The sequence below is a fragment of the Geotrypetes seraphini genome, chromosome 3 (genome assembly GCF_902459505.1).
Source record: "Geotrypetes seraphini chromosome 3, aGeoSer1.1, whole genome shotgun sequence".
NCBI classification, from domain to species: Eukaryota; Metazoa; Chordata; class Amphibia; order Gymnophiona; family Dermophiidae; genus Geotrypetes; species Geotrypetes seraphini.
In genome coordinates this window covers 82417603-82441485 of record NC_047086.1, presented here as the reverse complement: position 1 = coordinate 82441485, position 23883 = coordinate 82417603, and the positions used below count along the sequence as shown (strand labels likewise).

Below are 23883 nucleotides of genomic sequence, written 5' to 3'. Positions count from 1 at the left end.
TATATCCATTAATCACAAACTGGAAATAATACAAAACTGGCTTAATATAAACAAATTGGCTCTCAACATAAATAAGACTAAATCAATGTTATTCACCTGGAGAAAAGACATAACTCTGATAAATTCATTCACCCTCAATAATATTCCACTAAATCTAGTCTCCACAGTTAAAATCCTTGGAGTAGTAATCGACGACAAATTGCTCTACCACAATCATATTTCTCTCACTGTTAAAAATTGCTTTTTCAAACTACGTATGATCCGTTCGATCGCCAAATTTCTGAGCCCAAATTCTATCAAAGTATTAATTCATTCGTTAATCATAGCAAAACTCGACTACTGTAACGCACTTCTCCTTAACATTACACAGAAAGAAAAAAGGAGACTTCAGTTGATACAAAACACTGCCATTAAATTAATATATAATGCTAGGAAATACGATCATGTATCACCATTGTTAATAAATGCTCACTGGCTTCCAATTGGTCATAGAATCACTTTTAAAATAATACTGCTCATCTTTAAAACTTTAGCCTTCGACGAACCTCAATTTATATCTAGACTATTAATACCCCACAATTCTCAACGCTCACTACGCTCTTCTGGTCAAAACCTCCTCACAGTTCCCTCTCTGAAAATTATTGGTACAAGAAGAGCTAACATATTCTCTGTGATGGGACCTCAATGGTGGAATGCCCTGCCACAATACATTAGAATCGAAAAAGACGTTATAACATTCAAAAAAACTTTTAAAATCTTATTTATTTAAAGACGCCTTTAATATTTAAATGTTTAGTGAGATTCCAAATTATGCTGTGGTTAAACTTCCCCTTGCCCTTGTGTTCTTTCCATTTCTTCTACCCTAAATTGAAAATTGTAACTTTTATCCTTTCCCTCCCAATTCATGTTTGTTTTTGATGAAAGTACATTGTTAAATGTTTGTTTCTTTTTATTATGTTCTATTTTGATTTTGTATATCGCTTAGTGATTCTAATAGGCGATTTATCAAATTTATTAAAAAACTTGAAACTTGATACCTCCGGAGAGGAATTTTATATTGGCGAGCTGGAGGGGGCCTTAGGTTTAAGCTTCACCAAAGACGCAAAGAACTGCTCGTGGTCCGAGAGGCGCTTCGTGGCTGCCTCAATGGACTCATCAAAGAGCTCATGACCCACACATGGGAGATTGGCAAGACGATCCTGAAGATTCGGATCCATATCCACAAGTTGGAGTCAAGCGAGGTGACGCATAGCGATCGCAAAAGCAGTGACTCTCGAGGACAGCTCAAAGGCGTCGTAAGAGGCCTGAAACATATACAGGTGGAGTTGGGAGAGTGTCTCCACCAAGAGACAAAACTCCCGACGCCGAGGCCCTGGCAAGACCTCCCGGAGCGAGCAGAGGGCATCAACACAGACCCGAAGGTAGGACGTGAAGAAGAAGCTGTAGTTAAGGACACGGTTCGCCATCATCGATTTCAGATAGAGGCGGCAACCAAATTTGTCCATCGTACGGCCCTATCTGCCAGATGGGACGTCAGCATAGACCTTTGAAGGATTAGACTTCTTCAAGGAAGATTCAACCACCAAAGACTGATGGGAAAGCTAAGCACCCTCAAAACCCTTAACCGGGGTAGTCCGGTAACGGGACTCCAACTTGGAGAGGACAACAGTGATAGCATAGGAGTTTCCAGGTTCTGGAGAAACATTTGCCAAAGAACCTGAAGCACAGGAAGGCGTAGAGCCCCACGAGGCACATTGTCAATTCCCAGTTCCGCCAGGTATTCCTGGTAAAGGGAGTGTCGGACTTAAGATCCCAGTTCAGAGCTCTGCCCATATCAGAGAGGTGGTCTGAGAAGAGGCGCCATCCACCAAAGGAGACTTCGATCGAGAACGGGGCGCAGCCGAGAACAAGGGAGAAAGTTCCCTGGAATAGTAAGCCGGAGCCTCAGAGTTCCGGGAATGGGAGACCGAAGAGGTCCGACTAAGGCGCGCAGGGGGCGTCGAAGAACGGCCCCGAGGCAAGGAGACCGGAGAAGACCCCGGAGTCTGAGGAAACTGCAGAGAAAGTTTTGGAGAAGATGGGGCATAGAAGAATTCCCCAACAGGCTTCGAAGAAGGTCCCTTAGAAGCCGGTAAGCGGTGCGAGGAGGAAGAAACACTAGAGTCCAATTCGAGGACTAGCATGTGAGTAGACGGCCTTGAGGTCGGAGACCTGCCCCGACAAAGCAGGGAAGACCGGGGCTTCTTAGAAGAGGCAAGCCCCGTCCACACAGTGGGGGAAACACAGGTTCCTTGCCGGGACCCCCGAAGAATCCTTGGCACCTCAGGGGAGGAAGAATCACTCGAGGTAACCGGATGCACCCTATGGGTGGCGCCTCGAGAATCACGGGGACACTCAGGCTGGGCAGACCGCGACTGGGTCGAGGCCGCAGACGTCGAGTTCGGGACCAGTTGGCTCACCACCGAGGAAAGTTGCGTGGTAAGATAGCCTTAAGCATGTCCAAGACCAAAGGAAGGTTAGTCGGAGGTGCAGCAGTGCGCTCCTTCGGGGCGACCTCGTGGAAGAGTATTCCCTACAAGAGGAGGCACGCTTAGAGTGATGTCTCGAAGATAACGATGAGGTGGAGCTGACATGAGACTCAGAGGAAGGTTTCTTTGCCGGCACACCTGAGGAAAGAGGAGACTTACCTGAGGCCGGAGCAGCAGAAGAAGCCGAGGCCAGAGCCTTTGAGGCTGAAGACCCCAATGAAGGAGCCGAGGACTTCGAGGCCGAGGCATCCAACAAGGGTGCCGAGGCTGAGCTCGAGGCCTGCTCTGCAGGATCCATGGGGCCAAAGAGTTGGGGAATCTTGGCCACCCATCTACGAAGAGCCCGCGGTTAAAGAGTCGCACAACGGGGACATGACTCAGGACAGTGCTCAGCACCCAGGCACTCAACACACCAACGATGGGGGTCGGTGATGGAGATAACCCGGTTACACTGGGTGCAGTTCCTGAAACCAGAACGAGGCCGGGACAAGACAAAACATGGTTTCGGCCCTGCGAGGCCAGGCAAGGACCAGGAACCCGTTCAAAAACCACGAAAAAATGAAAAATAATAAAGACGCGAGCACAGCGACTTGAACAAAAATAAAAAAAGGAAGACGCGGTGCAAGAGGGACAACGAGACTGCGCTTAGCAAGGGAGCAGTGCTTCTGGCTCCGCAGAAAACATTGAACTGAGGACACGCTGAGGAGATGCATGCCCTAGGCAGGGTAGGAGGGGCACGCGCGCATGCGTGGGCCAATCGCAAGCTTGAACTTCTTCAAGCAAGTCTGTTTGCGAAAACGTCCGCTAGGGGGTTCCGTCGGTGACGTCACCCACATGTAGAGAATATGCTGCCTGCTTGTCCTGGGATAAAAGATATTAGCAAGATAAGAACCTAATCTCTTTTTCTAATGAAATAGGTGTGTAATTCTGGACAGTAAGGACATACAAAAGCAGTCCCAGAATCTCTGCGCCTGAATGTAACACTGAGGATCCAAATACAGTGTGTCCTCCTATGCTGCCACATCCACTCTATAGAACTTTGAAAAGTATGCAGTATGGACCAGGTCACTGCTCTAAAAATCTCCTTGGGAGAAATTGCCCAAGCTTCTGCCCACGAAGAAGTCACATTTCTTGTTGATCATGCTTCCAAGGAGACTAGCAATTGTCTACCACAGGCAAAATATGCTGATGAGATGGCCATGTGAATCCATCTCAAAATGGTAGTCTAGGACACCGCTGGTCTACTGTGTCTAGCCTGACTGGTAAGCATAAACAAATGGTTAATCGGAACTCATTGGTAACCCTTAGATAATGTAGGAGGACTCTCCTCATATCAGCTTTCTCAGAGTCTTCTAATAATTTATTAATTTGGGGCCAAATTAATTTCCAAAAGGTATTTACACATGGACAAAAGAAAATTAAATGATCTAAAGTCCCTACTTCTAATCTACAATGCCAGCATCTATTGGATCTAGTATTATCTAACTTCTGTAAACATGTAGGGGTCCAAAAAACTCTATGTAACAAAAATAACCAAGTTTGACTCATAGATGCTGACCTTGTAGACTTTAATCTCCAAGACCAAAACCGTGGCCACTGAGAGGCAGAAATTGTCTGTCCAATCTCAATACTCCAAATATCCCTAAGACCAGTTTTCTTTTTTTTATTCGGACTTTCTTATGATACTATATTATTTGGTACAGCAATGAGAGTTCAGAGCCCAATTTCTGCTAATAATAACAAGCTTTTACTAATATTGACAGGGGTCGCCATGCAACAAATTACTCAAAATTGGAAAGATTATACTAAGTTAAATTATACATTTTGGTGGAATTCAATTTGTCACATATACAAGATGGAAAAGATGATAGCGTTACAAGGAAAATTTAATTCTTTTAAAAAAATATGGGGACCATTGATTACTTACTCTAATGATCAGATGTCTTAAGCACATGGTTAGTTTATATTTGGGTTAGGGTGGGGGGGGGAAATGTATTATATGGTCATGGGAATATTGATAATAGGGGGGGTATTTATTTTTTTATATCATAAGAATATATGATTGTATTTACAAGTGATTTCTGAAAATTGTTGTATTATTTATAATTCACTTGATGTAAGATTTAAAAATGAATAAAGATTAAAAAAAAAAAAAAAGTCTGATCCTTTTTAAAAACATAGCAAATGAAGGCAGATAAAAGACCTGAATGGTCCATCCAGTCAGCCCAACTGTACACGTTCTATACATTAATGATTTAATTTAAATTGTCCTTTTTATATTTCTGGGCCAAAAACACAAAGCTCTGCCCAGTAGTGTTTTTAGGTTCCATCTACTGGAGTCTCCATCAAAACTCACTCCAGCCCATCTAAACCATCCCAGTCGTCAAAGCTCTCCCCAGCCCATCCTCAACTGAATAGCCATATGGAACAGACAGTGCAAGTCTGTCCAGTACTGGCTTTAGTTCTTCAATATATACCCATTATTTTCTGATTAGAGATCCTCTGTGTTCATCCCATGCTTTTTTGAACTAGTCACCGTTTTCCTCTCCACTACCTCCCTCAGGAGCACATTCCAGGCATCAACCACCCTCTCCATAAAGTAAGCAGCCCTTTAAGCTTTGTTTGAAAAAAACCCAACCAAACAAAAAAACCAAACAACCTACCGGTCATTCTGATTTCAGCATAGAGAGGAGGGAGGGAGTCAGCTGATTGTCCCTCATCTCTCCACTAGAGGATTCTCAGCTGATCTAAGGCCCCACCTACTACCTCCTGGGCCTGATTAAGCAGCCCTTTAAAGGGCTGCATGTCAGGCAGGCATTGCCGAAGGGACACGCCAAAGGGCCCTTTGTGCGGTCCAAGTAGGACCAAGCTAAAACCTCTGCCCTTTTCACGAAACTTGATTATAAATAACCTTTAATCAACAACCTAACTTAATTTTCATCTTTCCTTAAAAATGACTGAAACATTATTAAGATAGTCAGTTGATAAATCTCAGTAAAGATGTGCATCTTAGTGGAAGCAGGCGAATGAAAGATTAGGTTCTTACCTTTGCTAATCTTCTTTCTTGTAAATCCATCCACACTTTATTCTAGGACTAGTAGGTTATTTCTGTATTGACAGAGTAACATCTAGTGTACGGGGTGGTGATAGGAAAAGACGCCTAGCACAAAGGGAAATATGATGGATCTACAAATTAAATACCATGAAACCTGCAGGACTGAACACCTCTATAGATTGGACACCTTTTCTTTAAGAATTTTTTCCCTATTTATTTGTATAGCTTACGTCGCACGTATGTGTCAGCGTATGTGACAGCTGAGACACCTATTAAAAGCGCATGCGCTGGCGTTCTGCCAGCTGTCAGCGCAATTTTTCCTTTTCAACAGAGTAGAGCTGTACCGTAAGTTTTTGGTCTTTCTTTTACATTTAAGTCAGGCCACAAGTTTTCCATCTTATGCATTATGTGAATGTTTTAAAGTGTTCTAAGTTGCTTATGCTTTATCTCTTTGTTATAGATTTTGACCCCTGAGGAAGCCACAAATGGTGAAACGGGTCCCCGTAGGGTTTTTGATATCAGCACTTGAAAATTTTTACCATTAGTAACAAAATAAGTGTGATTATTTTATTTATTGATTTGTTCACTGGATGTTTTGTTTAACACACGTTATTGCACCAGTTTATTATTTATAACGAACTCGATGAATGATACCTTCTCCTGCATTTCTGGACAGAAATCTTTGATGATTTTCCAGAGCAGGGATCTGAGAGTTCAGTTATAGGCTTGAAACATTTACTGAACAAGTTCTGTTATATGTGATCTTAAGTTCTTGCAGGTAGACAGAAATAACCCACTGGTCCCAGAATAAAGCGAGACTGTACAAGAAAAAAAAGATTATTTTGCTGCTTTATGTTGTATCCTGCCATTATGCTCGAGATAATATTTACCCGCACTAGAATCTAGAAACTATCCTGTTTATTGGTATTTCTTTACCCTCTGATTTCCTTAAGATTCACTATAATGTAAAAATAATTTCTCCCAATTATATATGGAAGGTATTTTAATAACAGGGTGCTTATAAAAATGTTCCAAACACATGTATATCTAAGACTATTTTATAAAATAAGCTTTACAAGTGGAAAATGCCTTGTAAAAATTACTCCTTCTATATATTACTTTGACAGTTTATTTGTTTTTTTTAAGTACATTGCCAGTAAAGATATCTGAATCTAACTTACAGTGGATGGCCTGGTCCCCAGTAGACACCTATTCCAGCACGTGCTTTTTTCCGGCCATTGCATGAACAGCAGCCATCTGTGTACACAACTGCCGAGTCTCCTACAAAGTGTAAGATTCAAAACCAGCATCATAAATACTGGAAAACACATTCTTCCCCCACCCCCTCACCTGGTATAAAAACTCTCCCCTTCTCTACAGATATTTTAATCCTCCGTGCAATCAATTTATGATAAATAGGCCCAGAGCTCCCTCACCAGTCCAATATGCCATGATCATTACAATATGCACTGGATCTCAGATTTGAATTAAGTTTGTTTTATTTATAACTCTTTTATGTCCAACTAAGGGAGAAGGGTGGAAATAACATCAAAGGCCAGGTCAGATGGATTGGTGTGGGGCTGAATAAAAATTAGCCAGCTCACATCTCTAGGAAGGAGATAATTGGTGAAGCAGGCAGTAGAAAAAGGGAGAAGTGAGGGGAGCAGATCCATGTCACTTACATGGCCATCGAAAAATGAACATGAAGAATTTTGTATGCAATGTAACTCAAGCTGCAATAAGCATGACTCCTAATATGGTGGTAAGTATTGCAATGGTGGGAGACAAAATAAAAAGAGATGCCCACCAGAGGGAAAAGGAGGAGTGCTGGAGCATGAGAAATGAGCTGTGATTCCAGGAGCATAAGGATGAAACTGCAGCAGTACAGAGGAAACTGTAGAGAGGGATGATGAAGCTATCCCGTTAATGTGTTTATTACCGAGTCCAAAGTTAGGAGATGAGGACCTAGGGTTACCAGATTTCTTAATTAAAAAACCCCAAACCAACAGACGTAGCTCCGCCCTATTCTGCCCCACATGCGTGCGACATCACTGTGTCGCATCCGTGCATGCTCGGAGGCCCTTCAGACACGGCCCTGAGCGCAGGGCCTTCCAAACCCGGACAACTGCTGGGTTTTGGAAATCCATCCAGACAGTCCTCTAAAAAGGAGGACATGTCAAGATTTTCCTGGATATCTGGTAACCCTATGAGGACCCAAACATTAAAAAAAGCACCAGGCTTTCGTGACTCCAAAGCTCCATACAAAGCTCCTGGATATTGAATATATCTGGAAATGGTCCTAGCCTATGGCAAAGCCATACTAGAAAACAGTTTGTGCCCAAACCTAGGATGGGTCTATCAAGTTGAAAAAAATAAAATAAATTGAGACTGGAAGAAAGAAAAGATTGTAAACAGGACCTGTAGACAGAGACAGAGAGACAGAGAGAGAGAGAGAGAGAGAGAGAGAGAGAAATGACTAATAGGGTAACAAACGAAAAAATGCCCAGCCAGAGCCAATGCCCCCCTATGTCACCATGACTCAACGTTAACTGCTAAAAGACCTGATGTAACCCAGTTTGACATGACAATGGAGAGGAACATAACCCCTCCACCCAAAGATCACTTGAATAGGTCCATGGTAGCTGAAAGAATCTATCCAGGCTATTCAAAAAGTACAGTGGTGCCTCGCATAAAGAACGCCTCGCACAGCGAACGCTGCACACAACTAACTTCATGTCATGATTCATACAACGAACTTCGTTTCACACAACGAAGTCGCCCGAGCTTCCACGATCGCTGCCGATGTATTGCATCCTTCCGCGCAGGCACTGCAGGCAATCGTTAGTCACTGCGCTTAACGCGTTTCACATAACGAACTTTTCGCATAACAAACTTGCTCCTGGAACGAATTAAGTTCGTTGTGTGAGGCACCACTGTATGTCATAGAAATCCACCAGCGTCCAGTGGACAAGAGTAAAAGTGTCTACTAGACCGACCAGAAAAGTCCGAAGACTTGCCCGACCCTCACCAGAAGTGTGATGCTGTGTCTTTAATGCACCTGGATCAGTGTAGGATAAAGGTGATTTGGCCTGGGTCACAATGGATAAGGTAAGATCTGAACCCACAGCTACAGGGTGCTAAGGCTATTGCTCTAACCACTACACCCCCGTGAGACACGGATCAAAGGACCGTACCAGCTGGTAGCAGAACAAAATAAAAGCACCCTGCAGACAGAGAAAGGGTGCTAATCTGAGATAGAGAAACTTGGGGCCAGCCCCTATAGCCAGCCATGCCCCTCTCCCAAATAATCAAAGAAAGAGAGCCCTGGAATCTGAAGAATATAGCACAGGCATGCATTCATCTACAAGCTGCGACCCCACGCCGCTAGGAAATGAAACCTAGATTCAATGGAGCCCAGGGTGTCACCAAAGTAGCGCACCGTCTACTACTGTCCCTGTCCATGTGCCCAGACAGACACCCATACCGGCTCCGCAACGGCCTGAGCGCCGAGGGAATGTAAAACCTTACGTATACAATAAAAGAAAACCTCCTCCCCGCTGAGCAAATACAGTGGGAGGGGGGTGGAGAACATGCGGCCGGTTCCCTAAGGAAACTATATTCTTTGTCACCATGCACCACTACCGGTCTACACACGAGAAGCCCCGGTGACCTTCGGCTCCCTATTGCCCCTGGGCCCGCACTTCGCATGCCTCAGATCCCATCAAAAAACTGTAAGCAGCAAGGTGTATCGCCGCAACTGAGGTGAATACTGCCTCCTCTCTCCTGAACAGGAAAAGGATACACACCCCTCCTGATAACACCCTCTAAAGAGGATTGTAGACCGTATAGCTCCCCAACCGAAGTACGGCGAAGCTATCTTGAGATGGTACTGGTGAGCCCAGGTCAGCTCCCTCAGCTACCCCAAAAACAAAACACTCACCTGCGCTTTGGAAAGACTGGGCAACCAAAGGAACTAGAACACATACCATTCACCTTAAAGGAGGAAAAAAACTGCTGTTGAAAGCCGATATCCTCCACTGTGCTCTTTTTTTTTTTTTTTGCAACGTGGGAAAGGAGAAGCAAATAAGGCACCACTGTAGATAGGGAAAGGGACCTGCGGTGAGCAGGTGTTACCCTTAAGAGGGTGAGGCAGGGAGCTGGGGGGGCCAAGTTGTAACCTCTAAAGCTGGCACTATCAGCCAGAACACCCCTCTTTCCAATAACCATGCCCGGCTCGAAATCCACCACAGAATTCAGGAGCTGTGAGGAACACATCCATCAACCTGCTGGAGATAGAGTATACTGGTTGGCCAGGAGGTTGGGCAGCCAAGATATACCTGAGGACAATTCAATGCTCTCTATCTCCACCTGCTGGTTGATGGATGTAATTCCACTAGTCTCTGGATTCATCTGCTGTTGATGACAAGGAATGAGCGTTTGTAAAACATTTGATGAATAGCTTATGAAGTTTTTTTCTCATGTGTATGAACAATATAGTCAAGGAGGTTTTTTTTGCCAATGAGGTGGCTTCCCTTTCTAGTATAGCCTGCAAGTAAATATACTTGCATATCGGGATCTGAGGTTTTTTTTCCTCCTTTAATAATTGTTTGAATGGATGTTTGGAATAATTGAGAAAATATTACAAAAATACATTGGTCATTGAAACTGGTCTAACAGCAGACAAAGGGATATGTTAAATAGTGAAAAATTCTTATTGGGAGGTATTCTTCTGGATAGATAAATAGTGGGGGTTCCCCAGGGGTCTGGGGTCTGTGCTGGGACCGTTGGTTTTATCATATTTATCAACGATCTAGAGATGGGAATAACTAGTGAGATAATTCAGTCTGCTGATGATACAAAGTTGTTAAATCACCTTATGAGACTGGAAGACTGGGCGTCAAAATGACAGATGACGTTAAATGTGAGCAAGTGCAAAGTAATTATCCCAGGAGAACATTAAGATCAATGAAAGATAGCAGACTAGTACTCCCATCAGCAAAGAGTTCCAAACGGGAATTTACTAAAAAGAAAACTATTTCATTGGCCCCCAATTATGGAATCATCTACCACTGGACATTAGATTAGAAGTAACCACACAATCATTCAAGACTAGACTGAAGACCTTCTATTTTGAGGGATCATTTGGGAAGGACAGTTTGTCCTGAAACTCCTCATATCTATTGAAGAAAATTGGTTCAGCACAATTATTTTTATTTATTTATTCTCTAGTATTTTCTATCTAGTGCTTTCCTATCTCTAATGGAGTTCCTTTCATATATTATTTGTATTATAATGTAAACCGCTTAGGTCTGTAATATGCTGATGCAGTATAACAAATGCTAATTAAACATAAACATAAACATAATGCATGTGGGAAAAAGGAACCAGAACTATAGCTATGCGATGCTGGGATCTAGGTGACATTGTTGAGGATACGTTGAAACCCTCAACTCAATGTGCAGAAGGTGCTAAGAAAGCAAACAGAATGTTAGGAATTATCAGGAAAGGAATGGAAAACAAAGACGAAAATGTTATATGTCCTTGCATTGCTCTATGGTGTTGTTGCACTTCGAATACTGTGTGCAGTTCTGGTCGCCATATCTCAAAAAAGATATAGCGGAATTAAAAAAGATACTGAGAAAGGCAACAAAAAGGATGGGACGACTTCCCTATAAGGAAAGACTAAAGTGGCTAGGACTCTTCATCTTGGAGAAAAGGCGGCTCAGGGGTGATATGATAGAGGTCTATAAAATAATGAGTGGAGTGGAAATGGCAGATGTAAATCACTTGTTCACTCTTTCCAAGAATACTAGGACTAGGGGGACATACGATGAAGCTACTAAGTAGATTTAAAACAAACCAGAGAAAATATTTATTCACACGTGTAATTAAACTGGAATTTGTTGCCAGAGAATGTGGTAAAATCAATTTGCTTAGCGGGGGTTTAAAAAAAGGTTTGGATAATTTCCTAAAAGAGAAGTCTATAGGCCATTATTGAGATGGCTTGGGGGAATCCACTGCTTATTCACAGGACAAACAGCATAGATCTATTTTGCTACTTGGGATCTAGCTAGGTGCTTGGGACTTGGGTTGGCCACTGTTGGAAACAGAATACTGGGCTCGATGGACCTTCAGTGTGTCCCAGTATGGCAATTTTTATATTCTTATGTAGGCTCAGATGGTAAAATTATGTTCTTACCTGTTAATTTTCTTTCCTTTAGAAGCAGCAGATGAATCCAGAGACCAATGGGAATAGCCCACATCTACCAGCAGGTGGAGATAGAGAAACTGATTAACAGGTGGTTATATTGGCTGGCAATCCTGCTGTCTCATTAGTATAGCTCCTTGCCCAAGCACACGTAACCAGCAATAGGCATCACATGTAAAAAACTTCTGCCCAGGAAAAAAGGCAAAGATACCGAATACAACCATCAACCACAACAAACCGCGTAAGTTGCTTAAGACAAAACCGATAGACAACTACCAGAAAGGGAGGGGCTCTGGATTCATCTGCTGCTTCTAAAGGAAAGAAAATTAACAGGTAAGAACATAATTTTATCTTCCTTAGCAAAGCAGCAGATGAATCCAGAGACCAATGGGATGTAGCAAAGCAATCCTTAATTTGGGTGGGAAGCAAACGCCGCCTTCGCAACGCCCGAAGCATCAAAAAAACCCCTATCGCATGTGCCCGCACATCCATGCAGAGACGCGGAGAGAAGGTACTCTCGGAAGACCAGTTAGCCGTGAGACAAATCTCCACCAAGGCAAAAAACCTCTGGGCCGAGCCCAAGAAGCAGCCATCGCTCCAGCGGAATGGTCATGAAGTTCAATCGCCACCCGCTCCCCCGCCCGTAGGCAAGCACAAAGAATGTTCTCCTGGACCTAATGAGCGAAGTAGGCATCGGACACCGCCATACGCCTGCGGCGTCCTTTGAAGAATATCAAAAGGCGATATAAACACTAACAGTTGATAGAACCGAGCTCGCGGAGAACTCGACATACGTATCAAAAAATGCAGTGAATAAAAGCACTGCTCCCAAAATCCCGTCCAAGGAAGAAGGAAGGAAAAAGCGAGCCTGACGGAAAAGAAAGGATGACACCCTCCTAGAAAGAAATAGTGTTACCAGCCGAACTGATACCCCATATTTTGGAAATCAGAAATAGGAATACCCGTTGAACAAGGCCTGCCACATAGAGGATTGCAGAGCTGAAGCCATGGCCACAAGAACACCCTGTTCAACGGCACAGCCCTTTGGAATCCCCAAAAGACAAGGAGGAAATAAAGCCTTCGGTAAACTGCAAAGAAATACGTGAGGAGTGTACTCCAAATCGTACTCTCCATGAGGTGCCTGAACATACCGCACTCTGTTTAGGGACTGAACTACATAAAGCTGAGAAGGAAACGAAGAGCCACCTACCCAGTCCTTGTAACAAGCCAAGAAAGGCTCCAGAAGCGGAAGGGAATTGAACGCTAAGCTCTTGGCAATACACTTGTGTCAAAAAAAGGAACTCTGGAGTGGTTCAAACGATAAGAAGCACCCAAGAAAGGAAACAAACAACCTCCAAAAGGAAGTAGAAGCCACAATAGAAGATGTCCGTAGCACCCAGATAAGCGTAGAAACAACCCGCTTTGCCAAACCAGAACAAGTCGGCCAAGACTTCCAAAAGGCTAGGTCTTAATACTATAGTAGTCCCAATATCCATGATGATGGGAACCCAGGTGAGCAACGACAGAGATACTCGGAAACATCTGTAGCCCAGCTGTCGAAAGACTTAGTAAATCCTTCTAATAAGGATGGGGCCGCTCATCCAGCGAATATACAAATACCGCTCCCGGTAGGCGAGCTCGAGATGGCCAATCCAAGCCATCCTCAGCAAGAGGCCAACACTGAAACAGAAAAGGCGGAGGCGACAAAGGAGCCACGCATCAACCCCCTATCACTGCCCCTCCCTGGGTCCGCCGAATAAGTAAGGAAGCCTAGAATTGAGAGACGAGGCTATGCGGACTAGACCCAGGAGATATCACGTTCGTAAACAGAGCAAGAACGCCTGAGCCACAAATCTCACTATCCAGGATGCAGAAGATAACACTAGTACTAACATGCCCACTTTCCAGAGTGCACCCAGCACTCTGTAACATACAAGAAATGGTCCATGCTCAGAAATCACGGAGAGTCTATCTAAACTTAGACCTAGATCTACGAAAGGATCAGCCAACAGAAGATGAAGAAGAGAGAGCACCCAATGGAAGCCGAACAACTTCGCCTGCCAACTGAGTACAACGGCTACTGCCCCAGCTGTAGAGAAATATCCTCATCCAAATACTGATCAAAAGGACCCCCAGCGTCCTTCCTGAAGAAAGAACTGATGCTCTAGCAAAGTAGCCTGACTCTGCTCAAGAGTAGAAGAAAGAACCACTACTGAGCTGCCTCCGAAGACCTGACTCCTGGAGCTGAGGACGGAAGTCACCGAGCCGCCCCAATCCGACAGCCCGGGATGGGCGGTGGGCATAAGCTAGTTCAGTAAAGAGCCAGGCATGTCTCGACAAGAGAAATCGCGCCGAGCCACTAAAACAAACCGAGTGAAGCAGGAGGAGCATACCAAATAATTGGAGCTCTGAGATACCGGAACTCACCAGAACAACAATCGACTGCTGAAAGAAAGAAGGGAAAAGCAAGCCGAAGTTCCTAGTGTAGTCAGCACTATGGATCCTAGAAATGGTACAGAATCCCTTGCTCATCGTCCTGGAAAGCGAAGAAGAATGCCAATCTGAAACCGAGACCCCACATCTAAGTCTGCGGAAGAAACACCAGTGTTTCCAATATGAATAAAAATCTCATCCTGATATACATATCAATAGTACCGGAGAAAAAAGTGCTGTAAATACCTCATCTGTACGTGTAACGAACTGAGGAAAAGAAAACACCCTTTTCGCATCCGACCAATGTCAGGAAGTCCTCCGAGACTAGAGGCAAACTAGAAGAAATTGGATGAATCGTCTGGTAGCGTCAAAACGGTACCACCGTCCACCTCCACAAGCGATCGTGAAGCCAAAGATAGGTGAAATGGCAAGTGCCAAAACCGAAAGCGCTGCTCCAGGCGAGGCAGGCAACCTAGTGCCGATTCTGAGCTCATAGAGAAAAGGTAAATCGACTCTCAGGTAGTCAGCAGAAAAGTATATAGCTGCCCAATGCCCCCCGGCTTGGCCACCATGTAGGTAGTGGAAACCCAAGCACTACCAGAACCGTCCAGAGGACGCGGAAAGCTTCAAAGAGAAACATAAAACCTGAGGAGGAGGCAAAGGTGCAAGCAACCTGAAAAGTGTACACAGCCCCCTGACGTATCTAGTGGCCTTTGAAAAACAACAGCAACGCAACAGGTAAGAGACAAAAGAGTTGTGCACTGCCCTTAGGACAGCTCTTTGTCCATGAGAAAGCTTAAAAAGGTGACAGCAGAAGAAAGGATCCTCACAAAATACAGCCGTGGTCATCAAAACTTAGCTGGAGAAGAAACCGAATTTCAGCAAAGTAGACCAAAACGGAAGACTGAGAATGAATAGAATAAAAAACTGCGGCAGGCTGCAGTAACTGAAACTGCGTGCCAGGAGTTCCAAAAACCAAACGCACCCAAAAGGCAACCTTGATGTGAGGGTAAAAATTTTGTACCTGGGGCAATGAAGTGGTAAGTGGCTTTCCCAGAGTCACAAGGAGCTGCAGTGGGAATCAAACTCACGACCTTAGAGTGCTGAGGCAGCTGCTCTAACCACTAGGCCACTCATGGGCTAGGGTTTTTTTTTTTTTTTTACATCACAGGGACAGAAAGCCGCTCCGCAGCACTACCATACACACTGCGCTCCCAAACTGCACTCCCAATAGATAAACCGCACTACCAGAAAGAAAGCTAACATGCAACTTCACACACAAAGCACTGCACAGGGAAAAAAGAAAACAGACAAGTATGCACCTGCTCTTTTTAGGAGATCCACAGAGAAAGAAAGAGAAACCCCCACCAAGTGCCGGGAAATCTCAAGCTGCAAATCGCATTTGTGCAGCCAAGGACCTTCCTGCTCCCCCCTGTGTAGAGAAAAGCTGAACTGGGCAGAGGAACAGAAACTAGAGTTTCCCTCCCATTTACCCCCAGGCCTAAGGTGCATGGTCACCCAGTAACTAGAAGTGTAGCAAATAATACTCATTAAGACCCTAAGCGCTGCATCACCTCTACTGGGGCTGCACTCCCTCCACGTGTAAAATTCAAACAAACAGAGAGGCCTTGTGAAAGAAGAGATCACCCGCTGCAGCGCAGCTGATAACGGAGAGTCGCGGCACCCGTTCAACGCAGTCAGGGAAAACCACCGGCGCCCCGTTGTGGCGTTGCCAACCATGGAGGACTCTAAGCGCGCTACACCCAAGCGCGGAAAACGGATTCCCTCAAATGCCGGAAAATTACCTAATCAGCGGTCCTCCACCTCCAGAATATCCCAGAAACCGTGGCAGAGCTTCCCCAGCAGAAGAAAACACGCTTGCGTTGAACTGCCGCAAGCTGAAAAACCCTTTTCACTTTTTTTTCAACCTTCCGAGCCAAAGTGATAGCAGCAGCTGCCGCGACGCTACCGCCCAGGAAACTAACCCACGATCGCGCTTCTGCGAGCGGGAACGGCTCGGACCTAAGTTAGAGGAGCCTCCACCAGCGCCAAGGAAAAAATGCGTGCTTCTGGCCCGTGGCAAAAGCAAAGCCACTACAACCTCCAGCCACACACCCAGAGGGTCCCGAGGTACTGCTGCTTCCTGGGCCAAACATATCATGGAGGCCACCAGCACTTGAACACAGCTTCACCCCCGCGATAGCTCACAAGCTCCAGCGCGTCTCCAAACCAAAAGAAGTATACTCACATACAGAGGCTAGAGCCCATCAGTGCCGGTATATGCCGGTAAAAGCCGGTTGCTCAGTACCATGAGGCCCGAATAACCCTTCATAAACTGTGGAGTCCTGATTTTTTTTTTTTTTTTTATAACCATGGGAAGAAGAAAAAATAGGGACTCAATCAAACCCTCTATCATTGGAGGGAGGGTGAGGCAGGGACAAGGGGGGGCCCAAGTGTAACCTCTAAAGCCGGCACCGTTCAGCCGAACACCCCTGTCTCACTGAAGAGAAAATCTCAACAGGAGCAACTGAAATTTCCAGCCAGAATCCAGGAGCTATTGGAATAGCGACTTTCCCCTGCTGGGAGATAGAGCATACTAATGAGACAGCAGGATTGCCAGCCAATATAACCACCTGTTAATCAGTTTCTCTATCTCCACCTGCTGGTAGATGTGGGCTATTCCCATTGGTCTCTGGATTCATCTGTTGCTTTGCTAAGGAAAAGTAATTGCAGGATAAGCTCTGTGACTTGAGTTTTATGTGCAAGACCACAGCCCATCAGAACCACAGAGTGCAGCAATACTGGACTGTACAGTCTATAGGACTCTTAAGTGGCATAATGTAGTATGAACATATCTAGACGGCTCCAACACTGATGAAGTTTAAGCACCAGTTAGTAAGATCATGGTTGCAATCTCATATCAGTGTATGGTTCTGATAATCCGGTTCAAGAGAGGAGTTCCTTTGATCTTGTAAGTAATGAGGAAGTGGGTGCAATTATTTGTCAAGTGTCGCCAACACATGCAGTGTTCGATCCATGTAATACTAGTGTAATTCGACAGATTCCCCAGGTTGTGAGTGCATTTGTTACGTCAGTGGTTAATAAATCTTTGACTATGGGAAAAGTTCCATTAGAATGTAAAGAATCCACGATAACCCTGATTTAAAAAAAAATAGATTGGACTCGTGGGATATGAAAAATTTTTGGCCGATTTCTGTTGTCCTTTTTTTGGGAAAGGTGATTGAGAAAGTGGTACTGAACCAATTAAATTATTACATTACTCGGAATGATTACCTTGATACATTTCAATTTGGGTTTCGCCAAGCATATAGCTTGGGAGGGAACGAATTGATAAAAATAGGAAGTATCTTATGGTCTCGCAAGCATCCCCAGAATGTCTCATATAACACAGGTTTTAAAACAGTTGCATTGGTTACCAATGTAGCAAAGAGTGCATTTCAAAGTCTTGTCAATAATACATCAACCAAGGAGGAGTTTGAGGTCGGAAAATAACATGAAAGTATACGTAGGTGGGAGGATGGTAATCTCTCATTCCAGGATTGGTGTGGCTCTGTTATCGGTGGGAGGTGCGAGACTTTGGAATGCTCTGCCAGGTGTTCTGCGATTTTGCACTGCCAGAATGGGTTTTAAGAAAATGCTGAAGGCTCAATTGTTTGTAAATGCCTTTCTGAGCTGAGATTTTACATAATGTACGTACCTGATAATTTAATATCTTATTAATGATCAAATTTTATGGTATAGTTTTTGTAACTAGTTCAAATGTTTGTTTGTCCAACATTTATGACTATGTAAACCATATAGATAATATACGGTATATAAATAAACTGAACTAATTAAAAATAAACATTTTGGATTTGTGATATTTTAGCACTGCAAAACAGTATCTAGGGTATGTGCAAAACTTGGATGCAAGTACTTATGTACTCAATGCCAATGACTAAATGACTCTTGCTCTAATAATTTGGAGATAAAAAAGTGAGGCATTTTCATATTTATAATAGAGAATGAAATATGAACAGTAATAACAGCACAGAATACCCATGTACGTGAATGCCGTCTTCTCAATTAATGGCACGGAACTTGTTTCTGTGTATTTTCCACGTTTGCATTCTTCTTCATCTGAAGATGAAGAAGATTCTTGGTGAGGCCTTTTGGATCCAATTAGATTTTCCACCTTTTCTTCATGGCAGGAATCAGACTTGCTTTCACTTTTTGGACCTGGGACATGGACAAGACAAGTTAGTTTTCACTTTTGTTTGTATTCATGATTTAAATGTATGTCCTTTAGAGCACATGTTTTAGTTTATTCTCAAAGTATCAATTTTAGACAGATTCTTAAATTTTGTTTACTAAAACTGATTACATACTGACCCATAATGAGTTTCAACAGGAGACTCCAAACCATAGCTGTTGGAACTGAATTTTTGGCCCACTTTGCTTTCCTGTGCCCAGATCAAATTTCATCTATAATGTAAATTTTTTATGCTTTTTATTTTTGTCCCATGTTCCATCCTGCAGCTCAGGAACTTCGGCTAGTGTATTAAACAGTCTATTCTTTGTCCTCTCCAATACTCCACACTCAGACCCTTCTTCCTTCCCTCTGATGGGAAAGTGTCAATGGCCCTTAGAATAAGTTGAGAACAGGTCTAGTAATGGCCACCGATACTAGAGCCAGGGTCTGCTGAACCTAAAAAAAACATGAATCCCCTCAACCACTTTCAATCCCCAGGCTTTTGTATTAAGCAGTCAAACATTGTAATGTTCTTTATCTTTGTTTCCCACCCACTTTCCTTTGGCTATTACAAACTGTCCAGAATTCAGCTGCAAGGATACTAGTACATTAACGAAAACTGCCAGACTATCTAGAACAGTGTTTCTCAACATGTGGTACACGTACACTTGGAAGTACACAAGCCACTTGTTGGGGGTATGCGGCCTGGCCACCGCTGCTGGGGATCCTTCCCTGCCCACCCGCCTGCTGCTGAAGCCGTTTCCAGGAATCCCCCCTGCCCACCCATCGGCTGCTGAAGCCGCTGCCAGGGATCCCTCCCTGCCTGTCTGAACGTCCACTGCACCAACCCCCACCCCCACCCCCAAAGCCAGCCCTTTTAAACTTTGTCGGACTTGCTCCATCCTCTTCCAGCTGCAACTCCGTGCAGGAACATAGGCAGCGACATCAGAGGGAAGGATTGTGGGCCAGCCACATGCAGCGTGTGAATGGCTGCATGTGCTGTCCCTGCACAGAATTGCTACTGGAACAGGATGGAACGAGTCTGGCTCCAGCAAAGTAACATGGATGTCTTCGGTGGTGGGGAGTGGTGCAGCAGGCAGACAGACAGGGATCCCTGGTGGCTTCTTTGGACAGGGAGGGAGGGGGTTGTGCAGGGCAGGTAGGGGTTCCCTGCAGCTTTTGTGGACGGGTCAGCTTCGGGGTAGAGAAGGGGAGGTGTGCGGGGTAGGCAGGGATTCCCGGTGGCTTCTGTGGATGGATCTTCTTTGGGGGATGGGGGAGGGACGGGTGTGTGTGAGGCAGGCAGGGATTTCCGGCAGTGCAACTTAATTTGCAGACAAAGGCTGGAAGGCAGTGAGGGGGTACACAGACACAGAAAGAAAGGGTGGCATGAACATGGGACACAGAATGGAGAGGGGAGGGGGACTTAGGGGGAGGGAATAGAAAGGGAAAATTGTTGGGCATGAATGTGAGAGAGAGATGGTGCACATGGGGAAATGAAGAAAGGAAAACTAGACATGGAGAGAGAGAGCGAGAGAGAGAGAGGAGTGAGGTAGAGATGCATGGGGACTAGAAGGATGAGGGGGAAAAATGTTGAATATGGTGGTGGAGAGGGACAGATTGAAGGGGACGCAAGGGGAAGGAATGTTGGAAATAGTGATGGAGGGAGAGATGTGGTATGATGTTGGAGAGGGGTGATAGAAGGAGAAATGGGCATGGGGCTGGTGGGCAGTGGTAAGAAATGCTGCACATGATCTGGGGAATGAGAGGGAGAAATGTTGGATGTGGCAGTAGAGGTAGGAGAAATGCCTGGATCTCTCAAGATAGATGGACAGTGAGAGAGAGGGAGACTTGTTACCAATAGGGGTGAAGGAGAGAGGAAGAAAAGTTGGACTAATGGATGGACAGAGAGAGATGTTGGTTGGGGAATGGAATGAGGTCTGGAGGAGAGAAAGATTCCAGGAGGCAGAAATAAATAACTATAAAGTCAGAAGGAAGTGCAACCAGAGACTCATTAAATCACCAGACAAAGGTAGGAAAAATGATTTTATTTCAATTTAGTGATCAAAATGTGTCAGTTTTGAGAATTTATATCTGCTGTCTATATTTTGCACTATATTTGTCTATTTTTTCTATAGTTGTTACTGAGGTGACATTGCATATTTTAAAGTCATCTGCCTTGACCTCTTTGAAAAAAACCCCCAAATATAAAAATGATAATTAACATATTCTCTGCATACCATGTGCTTTATGTTTTTTTAATTTTGTGGTTATCATTATGTATCAAGATTAAATTGTGTATATAAAAAATGAATGGAAAAAAAAATTGTGTTACAATTAGTACTATTATTATGGGGGTGGAGTCAGGGGCGGAGCAGAGCTTGGGCAGGGTACTTGGTTGGTATTTGCAAGGCTTAGGGTAGCGGTCTCAAACTCAAACCCTTTGCAGGGCCACATTTTGGATTTGTAGGTACTTGGAGGGCCTCAGAAAAAAATAGTTAATGTCTTATTAAAGAAATGACAATTTTGCATGAGGTAAAATTCTTTATAGTTTATAAATCTTTCCTTTTGGCTAAGTCTTAATAATAATATTGTCATTTAAAGCTAAAGAGACATACGATCAAGAAACTGTTTTATTTTATTTCTGTGATTATGATAAACATACTGAGGACCTCAAAATAGTATCTGGCGGGCCTTGAGTTTGAGACCACTGGCTTAGGGGGTACTTCGCTTAAAGAAGTAAACACTGGTCTACGGCATTCATGGTGGCGCTTGGGGCTCTGTAGATCAGGGCAAAGGTGAGGGTTCTGGTATGATCAGTGGAGAATGTGAGACATTCAATGTCATTTAGTGTGATAGTGTTTATCAGTCTTGGAGTGATTTTGATTTTATAACAGCTGCTACTTCTCCTGCTTTTTTGTTTGTATGAGAGCATGCTAAGGCTTGATATCCTGGGGGGGGCATATCATATCTAGTGCAATGCCTTTGTTATTTTTCAACCAGATTTCAGTGATTAATGTCCCAGTTTTTTTCTGTAAGAAGATCATTCTGTATGATGTCTGTTATTTACTGATCAGGCATTTATGAGGGCGATAGAAAGGTTTTTTTGTTGTACCTTTTGCCCTTATGCACAATTGCAGCTAACAAGCACTCAGAGGTTTCATATATCTTGATACAATGAATCAGAAGTAAAACTTATAAAGAAACCTTCCCCCCACCCATACCCTTCCAAAGGCAAGGAGGAATGAAGAGATCCATGGATTGCAACAACAACAATTTATTATTTCTATAGCACTACCGGGAATATGCAGCACGTACATGCAAAAGACGGTCCATGCTCAGAAGAGCTTACAAATCTAATTATGACAGACAGAGGGGACTAAAAGGTGGTAGAGGATTATTAAGGGAATGACAGACAGATGTGTTGGTTGGGTCAGTGTTTAAATGCAGCTTCAAGTAAGTAGGTTTTAAGTCTGGCTTTGAATACCGCCAGAGACGGAGCCTTACATAGTGAGCCAGGCAGACTGTTCCAAGCATGCAGCACAGCAAGGTACAAGGGACAGAGATGGGAGTTCCAACAAAACTCATTCCCATACCACATTCATAAGAACATAAGCAATGCCTCCGCTGGGTCAGACCTGAGGTCCATCGTGCCCAGCAGTCCACTCACGCAGCGGCCCAACAGGTCCAGGACCTGTGCAGTAATCCTCTATCTATACTCCTCTGTCCCCTTTTCCAGCAGGAAATTGTCCAATCCTTTCTTAAACCCCAGTACAGTACTCTGCCCTATTACGTCCTCTGGAAGCGCATTCCAGGTATCCACCACACGTTGGGTAAAGAAGAACTTCCTAGCATTTGTTTTTAATCTGTCCCCTTTCAACTTTTCCGAATGCCCTCTTGTTCTTTTATTTTTCGAAAGTTTGAAGAATCTGTCCATCTCTACTCTCTCTATGCCCTTCATGATCTTGTAAATCTCTATCATATCCCCCCCTAAGTCTCCTCTTCTCCAGGGAAAAGAGACCCAGTTTCTCTAATCTCTCAGCATATGAAAGGTTTTCCAAACCTTTTATCAGACGTGTCACTCTCCTCTGAACCCTCTCGAGTATCACCATATTCTTCTTAAGGTACGGCGACCAATATTGGACGCAGTACTCCAGATGTGGACGCACCATCGCCCAATACAACGGCAGGATAACTTTTTTCGTTCTGGTTGTAATACTCTTCTTGATTATACCTAGCATTCTATTCGCTCTCTTAGCGGCCGCTGCGCACTGTGCCATCAGCTTCATTGTCATGTCCACCATTATCCCCAAGTTCCTTTCTTGGGTACTCTCATTCAATAACATCCCTCCCATCGTATAGTTGTACCTCGGGTTTCTGCTCCCCCACCTGTAATACTTTACATTTCTCAACGTTGAACTTCCATCTGCCATCTCATCGCCCATTTCCCTAGTTTGTTCAAGTCCCTTTGCAATTCTTTGCAGTCCTCTTTAGTCCGAGCTCCACTAAATAGTTTTGTGTCATCCGCAAATTTTATTATCTCACACTACCGGTGCCCTGTCTGGTCCCGAGGAGGATCGGCAGCAGCGTGGGTCTGACCTACGGGATGGGCACGGAGGTGTTCAGCCGAGAGAATCGGCATGGAAGAGTTAAGTGGCACCGACGGAGTGGATACTGGTTGGACGGTGTGAGGCTCGGGCCGGTCTGGCACCGAAAGGAGTGGTGCCAGGAGGGTCGGTAACAGGTGCTGGAGTTGTTGCTGCAGCTGTTCCTGAAATTTGTCTTGGAGGATGGCCGCAATGCGGTCATCCAGGGGTTGCACCGGAACCGCTTTTTTCTGTTTCGGTTCCTTAGGTGCTGCTCCACGCCCCGGTGATGAGGAGGCCGATGACGAGGCACTCACCGAGATCGGGGCGAAGTGTTTCCGGGGTCGGCGTGAAGCCGGTAGGGCCGGTGTCGCCACTGTGGCTGGAGGGCGCTCAAGGGAGGTGGAAGGCTTCTTAGCCGGCTTACCTGGCGCCAGCGACGCCGATGAAGGATCGGGCGTCGTCGAAGTGGTGGGTGCCGATTTTGGCGGTACCGTAGTTGACGCAGTCGGCTCCATAGCAGATCCGGTGCCGAAGAGGATGTTCTGCTGGATCTGTCGATTCTTTAGAGTACGTTTTTTAAGAGTGGCACAGCGGGTGCAGGAGTCCGCCCGATGCTCAGGACCCAAACACTGTAGGCACCAATTGTGTGGGTCAGTGAGGGAGATCGGGCGTGCACACCGCTGGCACTTCTTAAAACCCGGCTGCGGGGGCATGAATGGAAACACGGCCTCTGCAAAATCAAACCCGGAGGCCTGTATGGTGACAACAGGCCCCGCCGGGGCTGGATTGCAAAATAAAGAAAAAAAGCAAAATTTTTT

At 44.6% G+C, this 23883-nt stretch overlaps 1 protein-coding gene across 2 annotated transcripts in view; it reads right to left on the bottom strand.

Annotated features, from left to right (window-relative positions):
• The window catches only part of LOC117356515 (ribonuclease H1-like), a 112261-nt gene that overhangs the window by 53004 nt on the left and 35374 nt on the right, over positions 1-23883 (bottom strand). For both annotated transcript variants that reach the window (XM_033935802.1, XM_033935801.1), the window contains exons 4-5: positions 18284-18463; positions 6765-6864 (exon numbers count right to left, since the gene is read on the bottom strand). In XM_033935802.1, the coding sequence (XP_033791693.1) occupies positions 6765-6864; positions 18284-18463 (280 nt within the window). The remainder of the gene's footprint in view (positions 1-6764; positions 6865-18283; positions 18464-23883) is intronic.